An 11,343-nucleotide genomic window follows, 5' to 3' on the forward strand; every position below is an offset into this window, starting at 1 on the left:
TTCGGTTGTTGGTGGTAGGGGGACCCCCTTATTCAAAACAGAATTTTCCCTTCTTTGTCATAAGGAAGTACAGTGTGCAAAATAGCGTCATATTAAACCGCTTTGCTTTTGTATGTAATTACTGATACTAGAATGAAAAATTATCTCAGAAATAAATTTCTGTATAGTAAACTTCAGTGTTTCACTACTCTGATAAATCACAGGATGAGATAGCTGTAGACTTTCATTGAGAATTAATAATTGCCTGGAGATATTAAACATATTCACCTATGTATAGAAGAGTTTGTTATCCAAGGTCAAAACAAACTGCTTTTTAATTCTACTTGAGTTTTATGGTGTTATAACTGAGTGCAGCCTTCTGTAGACCTCATTAAGCCACAAGGAAGAAGGACCCTCAACTCTATAAGTGTATATACCTCTAATGGAAGGATTTGTACATTTCTTTAAGTGAAAGAAATGGCAACATATGTGACAAGAAAATTTTTCAAGAGAATTGTAGAGTTGTAAACAATTCCATATGTGACCCATGTACTGCTTCTTATCTTCGTGGTATATTTTTTATTGGATTACTTAGAATTTTCCTCATGTAATATATTTAATTTTTTTCTTAAACCTTCTTAGAGACACATCTTTCCATATTTGTAATACTCATTTTTTGCAAGCAGGGAACCCTAATTCTTCCTAGTCTTTCTCATCACTTCTAGTCATGGCTGAATGTGGCTACATTTTACTGTATATACCAAATAAGCAGTGGCTGATGAGAATGGCTGCATCATATGCTAAGAGTTGTAGAACTTAATTATCTGTGTCAGCCTGGATACATTCTTTTAGTATTTGTAGGATGTTATTTCTTCTTTGGTGAAGTGATATTGGACTTTGGAAGATTCCGATATTGGAAATCTTCTAGTTCTGTAATATATGAATCATAAGTAAGTACAATTCTAACTGTTGGCCTACTAAATTAGTATTTTCATATTGTATAATTTGTGCTTCAAAAAAGCTTTCTATGGAGGTAGTCCATTATGGAGGTAGTCAAATATTATGAAAATATTCCTTTCAATTTCATCTTTTTTTTTACTCCATCAAGATATTTCATTGGCTGTTTCTATTTGAGTTGTTCATTGATTCACTCACTGAATTCAGCTTACTGATTCACTCAGTAAATACTTATTGTACATCTGCTTTTTTGCCTGGCTCTGTGCTAGTTGTTGTGATGCAGTGCTGAACATTTTACACAGTTAATTCCTTCATGAAACATGCAGTCTAGTGGAAGACCAACAAGAGCCATTCAATGCGAAAAGTTTTATGATGTGAAAATACTCTGTGGTATTGCCATGTGAGAACAAGGGGGGAAATGCTGACCTTAAATTTGGAGGGGCTAGGAAAGTTCCTGGAGGAGCTGCTTTTTAAGCAAAAACCTGAAATCAGAGGTCAAGGGAGAGATGAGATGAGGAATGGAAGTGTGAGATGAATATCTTTTCCTAGTATTCCTATAACAGAAAAGAGGGACACCAGTTCCAAGTTAGGGGCTAGATAAATAGGGCATTCTAAGCCATGTTAAGGTGTTTGGCTTTATCCTAATCCTAGAATTAATGGGAATCAAGTGTTCTAGGCAATAAAATGTCATATTCCTTTTCCATCGTAAAGAGATTGTGCAGGCCGCTGCATGGAGAGTAGGTTGGAGGAGAAAGATCAGTTATTAGTCTGGTACAGTAGTTCAGCATAATGCAGTGGTGGTGGAGGGGGGAGTGGACAGATGTGAGACGGATTGAGGAGGTAGAATTAGAAACCCTTTATGATTAACTAGATGTAGATTATGATGAAGGAAGAGGAGTATCAAGAATATCTGGTTTGTCCAATTCATGTAACTAGGTGAGGTGTGATAGCTTTTTTTTTTTTTTTTTTTTTTAAACCAAGGTAAAGAACAGAGAAGGAGGAGTGTGTTTGGGATGAAAATGTTGAATTCAGTATGGACATCTGTGGAATACTTAAATGTCCAGTAAGCAGGTGAATGTGAAGTTCCGAAGTTTAGAAAAAACATGAAAGCTGGAGTCACAGATTTGGACTTCTGTTGACTGCAAAGGATAGTTTGAAGTAATGGGAGTGGATGAAATTTGTTGAGAAGAAAAAGTGGAACAAGAATAGAACGAGGCCTAGAATAGAACTTTGAAGCAGTGAGTAAAGGAAGAGGTGAGAAGATGGTTGGAGAAGTCGAGGAAAGGACAAACTAATAAGATCACGTGCTGATTCGGTGGTAAGAAAGGGTGGAGATACTCACTGAACTTAGCAGTGAGGACGTTTATCATAACTTTGTTAACAGTAGTTGTAGCGAAATCATATGGGAGCACTTTACCATTTTTTCCCTGAGTGAGTGAAGATAAAGTAGAGGAGAAAGCAACACTGATCCATTACATGAGAAGGAATAGTGTGTCCGCTGAAACCAGGACACGTAGAGGAGGCTTTGTTGTCGCTGTTGTGGTTTATCTGTTTCTTGGGTTTGTTTTTTCAACTTTTTTAAGTGCTGATGGGAAATGGAAGGGAGAGGATGAAAATAAAGGCAGCAGAAGGGACAATCAGTAGAATAGGGTCATGGAGCTGAGGGTCAAGAATGGGACAGGTAGTGGAAGGAACAGGACGTGTGAGCTTGAAAGGTAGAAATGTGGTCAGAGTCTAGATTATTTGGTATCTTAGACTTACTATTTCAAAAAATGGGAGTTTTGAATAATGGTGAGACCAAGGCATGAGAGTGGGTGGTGGAGTAGAATAGAGGTGAATGTCTGGTGAGAAGAGATGAGAAGCATGATTGGTTGAGGTGATGGTCTTACGGATGAGATGGCTCAAGTTGATGAGAGGTTGGATGAACTGGAAAGAGAATGACTGAACAGCAAGTGCCTAGTGAGGTGGAAGTGAGAAATTCATGTGTGAGCTGAATAGTGTGAGCAGAGAAGAAACACGTCTTTATACAAGGAGTGAGAGTTTGCAGACAGTATTGGGGAATGAGAAGGCCATCAGTGTGATGTGCTGATGCCACAGATAGGAGTTCTGTAAGAAGGAATAGCTTCAGCTTGAGCAGTGTTAGGAGAACTCTGTTTCCATTAAGGCAAAGAAATGAGGTGCCCATTCAGTGAAGATTTAAGCATGTAGGGGAAGTTTGTCTACAATCAGCATAGGTCTAGACTGAGACTAGGAGCAGGTAGAAGGTAATCTAAGACTTCTGGTTAGTTCCACAATAGTCAGTGTTTAAGAAACAAGTTTTTATCTAACCTTTGTCTAAAAAGTAGTGAGACTGTATATACAGTATTTAATGATTCTTGATTTAAAATGTCTCAGTGTTCAAACAAGTTGTGCTGTCTTTATGCTATGTTGATTTTTAAATATAAGGATTTGTTATCATAGGTAAATATTTAAGCTTTTAGGTTAGTAATGCCAATTATTATATTAAAACCTCAAGTGTTTATGTTCATGTCTGTTTATTTTTCAGACCTGTTTTTATTTTTGTTACATGTTTTCACTTCTTAGCTTTCCTGAGAATCATAGGTGAGAGAGGATGGTAACACGGGTACAGTCACTTCCTGCAGTAATGGTAGATTCGCTGGTGGCACTGCCACCAGCTCTCGTCAGTGTGTCTCTGTAGCATGCGGGCAAGGAGCAGTGGGCTTTATGAGCATTGCCATTTATTTCTGCTTGGTTTTCAGGGACCATGGCTAAACCTGCTGCATCACTGGCCAGAAGCAGCAGCTTGTGTCGCTCCCGCCGCAGCATCATGCAGTCCTCCCCCCAGTCTCAGCGAGCTCAGCTTCCTGCACACACCCCGCATCCATCACACCCACGGCACCCCCACCATCTGCCGCACACGCAGCACTCGTTGCCTTCCCCTGATCCAGATATCCTCTCAGTGTCAAGTTGCCCTGCTCTGTATCGGAATGAAGAGGAGGAGGAGGCCATCTACTTCTCTGCAGAAAAGCAATGGTACTGGCAATGAATGAAGTACAGTCTGTGTCTGGCTGGGTGGGTGGGAGGAGGTGGGGGGGAAGGAGTGGTGTGTGGTATTGATTTTCTTTTGCTGCATAACACGTTACCACAGGGCTTCTAACAACACCCCAATGGTATTAGCTGTCAGTTCTGCATGCAAAAGTCCAAGCTTGGTGTGGCTAGGTTTTCTGCTGAGGGTCCCACAAGGTGAAAATCAAAGTGTTGGCTGGGCTTTGTTCTCACCTGGAGCTTGCGGGGCCTCATCGAAGTTCACTTGGTTGTGGCAGAGTTCAGTTCCTTGTGGAGCTAGGACTGAGGTGCCGGTTTCTGTGTCTGCTCTCAGCTGGGGCTCCTCTCAGTTTCCAGAGGCTACCCGCTATTCCTTGCCATCCACGTGTGGCCTCTGTGCCTCCTTTGCTTGGAATCTCTGCCTTCCTTTATCTCTGATCTCTAGACCCAAATTTAAAAGGCTTACCTGAATAATAATCTCTCTAAAGATGAACAGATTTGGTCCTTAATTATACCTGCAAGATCCCTTCATAGCAGCACCTATGGTAGTGTTGATTAATAACTAACTGGGAGAAGATGTGTGTGTACCAGGGCTGGGAATTGGGGAACCATCTTAGAAATCTGCCCACTGCAGACCTAGGATATTTTGAGATATAACTATTAGAGGCCATTGAACACAATTGACTCAAGTCTCAGAATATCAACTTGTCTAATGAAGAGTTGACTCATTGAAAAAGACTCTGATGCTGGGAGGGATTGGGGGCAGGAGGAGAAAGGGGCGACAGAGGATGAGATGGCTGGATGGCATCACCGACTCGATGGACGTGAGTTTGAGTGAACTCCGGCAGTCAGTGATGGACAGGGAGGCCTGGCGTGCTGCAATTCATGGGGTCGCAAAGAGTCGAACACGACTGAGCGACTAAACTGAACTGAACTGAACTGAATGAACAGTTTTATATGTAAACTGTAAAGGCATGAACCTCAGTATGCTTGAGCACAAAGAAACATTAAATATGAATGCCTCAGGTTTTAAAATATTTGTTGTCACTTAATGATTTGTTCTGTTGCATGCTAGTACTTGCTAGTAAGCATGCAGTATCAGATGCTAAAGGTGTAGGAACTTAAAGGAGGAACTTATATTCACAACAGTTTCTTTTTCTATAAAATGGATATAGTAGCAGTGTGTTCTAGTCCAGTGAGACCTCATGTTGTTGGGGATCTCTCTTTCTAAACCGTATTCCTTTTTTGGAGGAGGAATAAGTGACAGGAAAACTGTTAATAGTTTCTGATCCTGCTACTTAATAGCTATGTGGCCTGACTTCTTACTGCCCTCCTAAGAGAAACAAAGCCAGAGAGAATGGTCTGGACATTTTCCATGAGCCCCGGAGGCTCTCTCGTGATTTTTTTTTTTTTTTCCTGTAACATATCATTATTTTACTTACTAGCAGAAGTAAAATGTATGATTAGCAGGTGATCAGTATGGCATATTCCTAAGGAGATAGAACAAGTTTTGTATCCTCATTGCTACTGAGCATTTGATGCAGCTTTGCTTGGTTAACACTTTATAGTTAGCTTTTTTTGTCTAGCCTTTGCAGTGTAATGGTAGTCACCAGTAAGATGGCTTTACTGACAAAACTAATTCTGTGTGGCTTACAGAAATTGGTAGGAAAACTCTAGAATTAAAATTCTTGTCTAGAATTTTTGCAGGGATGAAAATGTTCAGTCCTTGTTTCAAAGAGCACTGTCAGAAATTCAGAGCTCACTGATAAATACGAGAAGAATTTAGATTCAGAAAACGTCCTCTTCTCTTAGTCTTTAAAGTGTTGAACTACCAGAATCCTTACAAAATGGTAATAAATAAAGCATTTACTATTTACTGATCTTTTTATGTTCTACACATTATTACATGTACACACTCATTTAAACCTTACTTTAAGTCTTGTTATACATGCATTAAACTTACATAAATTCAACTACATGTCAATATGGGGGGAAAAAGGTAGAAAAATGACATAAATGGTATATACAATTAAGTTCAACATTCTAAAGAATATATGTTGTAGAAAAAAATGGGAGATTTTAAGATGCACTGGACCTATATTCCAAATCTGACTAAGTTATACAGAATAAGCAACACTTCAGATTATTATTGTTTTGAAATTAGGATGTGAGAACTAGAAGAAATATTAGAAGTTAATCAAATTCTCTTACTTTGTCAGGAAAATTGAGATCTGATTAAGTGATTTGCCCTAGGTTGTACAGCTGATTAATGGCCGGACCAGGACAGGAATCTAGGTTTCCTAACTTAGACCGATATTCCGCTTACACATTATTTGGATTTTAGAAACTAGATTTTGGAGTATTTTTAACCTAGTTTAGAATTTCATAAACAAACCAGCCAAAGAACATAACAGAATAAAGAGTAAATTCATAAAATTTTAACTAAATCAGCTTCTGATTCTGGAAGCTGAACAGCTTCTAGGAACGGTGACGTGTATATATACATATATATATGTATACACACACACACACACTATTTGATTAATGGACATCTACTCCAGAAAGAAGCCTTGCAGAAAAGTCCTTACCGGTGATTGATTTCTGAGTCATTTCTTGCTGTCTGAACTGCCTCTTGCCCCCTGTTAGCACTATCCATTATCAAGTTGTAAAAGCATTTGAAAAAGTATGTAGTACATGTAACTATATAAAATGAAAGCATCATTTAAATCTCTTATTTTCCCAGGAGATTTTCTGCCTTCTGAGAGCTTGTGGTGTAATAGACAATCTGCACATACATGTATGTGTAAAGTTCATGGAAAGACTAAATACATTTAGCAATCTAATATATATCTAAAGTATGATATTAAAATGCATGTCAGAAGCCATAAACATGCATCCATACGTGAGTCATGATAGTAATCATAGGTCATCCACGGTGAGAGATGATTCACTTCATTCACTCTGCAAATACGAATTTAGTCCTTGCTGTGTGTCGTGTACTTGCTAAAAACTTGAGCTGCCAAGACAGGTGAGACAAGATCCTGGCCTAGTTTCAGCTGGTGGATGATGATCATGTGTTCCTGCCTTTCTGTCTTTAGTTCTTTTCCTTCTCTTACCTTATTTCTTTTGCCAGTTACTTTTTTACTCTAATCCCTACCTTGACTGTACTTTTCATTTCGTAGTCATTCCTTTCATAGAGTGAGTGCTGTTCATCTCACCTGGATGGTACATACGAAAATGAATATAACATGATCCCTATTCTTCCCTCCCTTCCTCCCTTATTTATTAAATATCCCCATTAGCTTGTCCCTATTCCAGGAAAAAACAAGTTAGTAAGACTCCCTGTCTTCATTCAGTCTCTTTTCTTCTGAGGAAACTGACTGTAAACAAGTTACTATGAAATATTTTAGGTAGTGATAAGTTCTGGGAAGCTAAACAAAGACTGGTAAAAGGAGAGAGAAAGCTGCTCTGAATAGGGTGATTGGGGAGACATCTCTGGGAGAGAACATTTGAGCAGTGATGTGAATGACAGGGAGATGTAAACCATGCAGAGAAGAGGGGAGAAAGATGAGGCAGAGGGAACAGTAAGAGCAGCAGCCTTGAGGGGGTCACAAGGTCGGCATGTGGCAGGAACAGGGCAGAGGCTGAAAATGGTACGGCGTGCAGCCGGAGGGACAGCCGAAGGCCTGACCGTCCTGGTCTTAGTGGACTTTGGCAAGGACTTTGGATTCTAGCCTAAGCAAGTGAGGAAGCATTGGAAAGTTTCTTGAGTAAAGGAATGATGTGCTCTGGTTGAGTTTTTAAAAACCACTTTAAGGGCTGATCAGAGAAGTGACTGAAAGGGAAAAGCAAGAATGGAAGCCAGGAAGCTACTGCAGTCCTGAGGTAGGGCAGGAAGAGGGATAGTGGCAGTAGGGCAGGCAGAAAGAGGTAGGTTTGAGGCATATTTGGAAGGAATAGCTGATAGCATTTACTGTATGTTGGCTTTGGGGTTGTAAACTTTATTTTCCTAGTCTTCTTTATTTCTCTTTCAACTATGGAGAAGGTGAGGGAAATCACAGAGGAATAAAGTGAGAATTTATTAAATAGCACTGTATCATTACCTTTCACCTGCCATCCACTCCCTACCCCGATCTCCCCTTCTTTTTTAAACTTGGGAGAGGTTATATTTTAGCTTAGTATATTTTTTTCTTTCTTCCTTAGGAAGCTATATTCAGTCAATTTAATGACTAAAAAATAAAGGGAGAGGCAGTGACTGTAATTTGTCTTTTCAACTATATGTCAAATATATGATTTCGTAAGAAAAGTTTTCAGTATGGAAACAAAACACAGAAGTAGCTAAATGATAAAAGTCTGTAAAAATTAAACATTTTCATTTCTCTAACAATTGAAGGAGTTGTAACTTCAGTTATGATGTTTTTTTAGATTGTTCATAGAAACAATCATAGTTTATGTTAAAAATTAAACATTCAATTTTGATTAGTATATTATTTAGAGTAGTAGTTTTCTAATTTTGTTGCAATGTGTACAGAACGATAGCTTAAACTATGGAAGCTGTTCTGGTTAGGATTCCTTGGAACATCTGCTGGTACCTTAAGAACATACTGACAGAATTTTACCTTTGCCTCTCTCTCATCCAGGGAAGTGCCAGACACAGCTTCAGAATGTGACTCCTTAAATTCTTCCATTGGAAGGAAACAGTCTCCTCCTTCAAGCCTTGAGATATACCAAACGTTGTCTCCTCGAAAAATATCAAGAGATGAGCTCTCTCTAGAGGATTCATCGCGAGGAGATTCACCGATAACTGCAGACATCTCGCGGGGTTCTCCTGATTGCATGGGTCTGACAGAAACGAAGAGCATGATCTTTAGTCCTGCCAGCAAAGTATACAATGGCATCCTGGAAAAATCGTGTAGCATGAACCAGCTCTCCAGTGGCATCCCCGTGCCTAAACCTCGCCATACGTCGTGTTCCTCCACGGGCAACGACAGCAAGCCAGTGCAGGAAGCCCCGAGTGTTGCCAGGATAAGCAGCATCCCACATGACCTTTGCCATAATGGAGAGAAAAGCAAAAAGCCATCAAAAATTAAAAGCCTTTTTAAGAAGAAATCTAAGTGAACTGGCTTGGCTGACTTGGTGTAATTCCATTCAAGTGACATCTTTAAACTTTTATCTCCCATCCTTCACTCCCCCTTTTTTTGTTTTAATTTTAGGAATGTAACTCCGTTGAGGCTTTCCAGACTGGATGCCATAGTGGAATGTCCTTAAGGGCAACTGTCTACTGTCTGCTTATTTAAATGACTATATAATCAATTTTTCAAGCCAGTTATTACTGAAAAATCATTAAGAGATGAGACAGTTTACAGTCGTTTTTGCCTATTTATTTCTGCTTTGTTATTAGTGATGTATATACAACATTTTGTTGAAAGCCACTATGGACTTACAAGCTTTAATGGACTAGTAAGCCAGCATGGGCTTGCAAAAATTTTCTTGTTTACCAGAGCATCTTCTTATCTTTCCACAGAGCTATTTACATCCTGGACTGAAATAACTTTAAAGGAGTAAAACTAATTGCACTACTGTTTTCCAGACTGGAAAAAAATCCCTGCAAGTGAAACTGTATAGAGTTTATAAAATGACTACGGATAGGGGACTGTTTTCACTTTTAGATCAAAATGGGTTTTTAAGTAGAACCTAGAATTTCTAATTGACTTGATTTCTGGAAATGAAAACCCGTGCTTTTATTATGGGACGCTTCTTTAAATGCATTTAACATTGTAAGTGTCAAGTCCTGCTGTAAAGATCATGTTGTTTTGTTTATCCCAGGGCTTTCACTGTGATTTTCTGCATTGCAGGCTGTATGATAAAATATAAATAATTTAAAGAGAGAGGCTTTTAATTCCTTACACAAGTAGAAGAGTTAAAAAACTTGATTGACGGACTTAAAACATTCACAAGCATATCCTGAGGTGGGGGAATGTGGGAATTCAGGCATTTGTTTACAGACTTAATAACTGCAAAGGATTTATGGTTTGTGAAAAACTTGTACTGTGGAAAAGATAATAAATCTCAGACATTATTGTGTGGGACTGTGCTGATTTTTGTTGATAACACTCCACTAAGAACACTATATGTTTTCTGGAGAGCTGTGTAAACTGTCTTCTTGCTTAATTGCAATATAAGAAATAGTGATGTTTTGAAAGCAAGTTGTCAACAAATTTCTTTCTATTTTATATTGTTTGTCATATTTTTATGTAGTTTGAAATGTTTAAATGTTCTAATATCAAGATTAACAAATATAAATTTATGGTGCATTTAGATTGTGTTGTATTAATTTGTAAAGTTTGTTTAAATGATAGCATATGATAAAGGTAACTTTTACTGTGAAGATTGTCACGTGGAGCAACAAAGTAATATCTGAGGAGTTTCTGCTTAAACAAATTCTTTTAAAAATTCAGTCAAAATGATCTGGTGAATGCAGTGTGAGTGGATGTTTGGTGGCATATTAACTAGAATGGTTTTTCAGCTTTATGGCTGTAACTGGTAATGTCCAACTCAGTCCTGTTTAGATGAAAATGCTGATTAAACAATCAGCATTTGAGACTTACTCCAAAGAAATACTTTAGTGAGAATATTAACAGTTTCCCAACAACTCCTATAAATTTTGCATACTTTAATGCAGTTGTTAAAACTGTTAAGGTCTTGAATGATTTTTATATATACAGATATTTATATATTTAGTAGACAGTGGTATAAGTTAAATACTTTGATTGAAATTAACATAGCGTTTTGGACTAATTATCAGGTAAGTTAACCTGAAAGGTCAAGAATTGAGGAACATAGGCCCGAAACTGTTGAGGAAGGGGAAAAACTGCATAAAGAATTGAAAAGCGTTTTGGAAACTTTCTTCAGAATGAAGGGAACATCTTCTTTCTTCTTACAACCAGGCAGAAGTTCTTCCCTTTTAAAACTGCACAAGGAATGAGAACTTTTCAGTTTAATGAATAGAAAAGGTAAAAGCTGCAGAGTGTGGAGTGGGGCTGGGAGGAGGAAGGGCTCTAGGAACGCCCAGCAAGGCCCTTGCTCAGGGTTACAAGGGATCCTGGATCAGAAACACCTGTCTGCTAGAACTTGTGGTTGGGAGTGGGAGAGGCCAACCTAAGTAGAATGTGGGCTGTCGTAAGTCAGAGAATGCATTGTTTGTGCTAGATTTCATACACTTTTTATAAACAGATTCAACCAAGGAATACTTGCTGCTGCTCCATGTTGCTTGTAATATTTACTTTGCATTAGTACAACGCTCCATATTCGTAAATTTGAAAGATAATTTGAGTTTTGGAAAGCCACAATAATTCCATATCA

The 11,343-nt window shown here is 38.5% G+C and overlaps 1 protein-coding gene across 3 annotated transcripts in view; it reads left to right on the forward strand.

Annotated features, from left to right (window-relative positions):
* STIM2 (stromal interaction molecule 2) overlaps positions 1 to 10,060 on the forward strand; it is a 182,310-nt gene extending 172,250 nt beyond the window's left edge. For all 3 annotated transcript variants that reach the window (XM_019962556.2, XM_019962557.2, XM_070791254.1), the window contains 2 exons: positions 3,696 to 3,969; positions 8,622 to 10,060. In XM_019962556.2, coding sequence (XP_019818115.2) covers positions 3,696 to 3,969; positions 8,622 to 9,099 — 752 coding nt within the window. In that variant the 3' untranslated portion in view covers positions 9,100 to 10,060. The remainder of the gene's footprint in view (positions 1 to 3,695; positions 3,970 to 8,621) is intronic.
* Positions 10,061 to 11,343: the final 1,283 nt, after the last annotated feature.

Source organism: Bos indicus, chromosome 6 (genome assembly GCF_029378745.1).
Source record: "Bos indicus isolate NIAB-ARS_2022 breed Sahiwal x Tharparkar chromosome 6, NIAB-ARS_B.indTharparkar_mat_pri_1.0, whole genome shotgun sequence".
NCBI classification, from domain to species: domain Eukaryota; kingdom Metazoa; phylum Chordata; class Mammalia; order Artiodactyla; family Bovidae; genus Bos; species Bos indicus.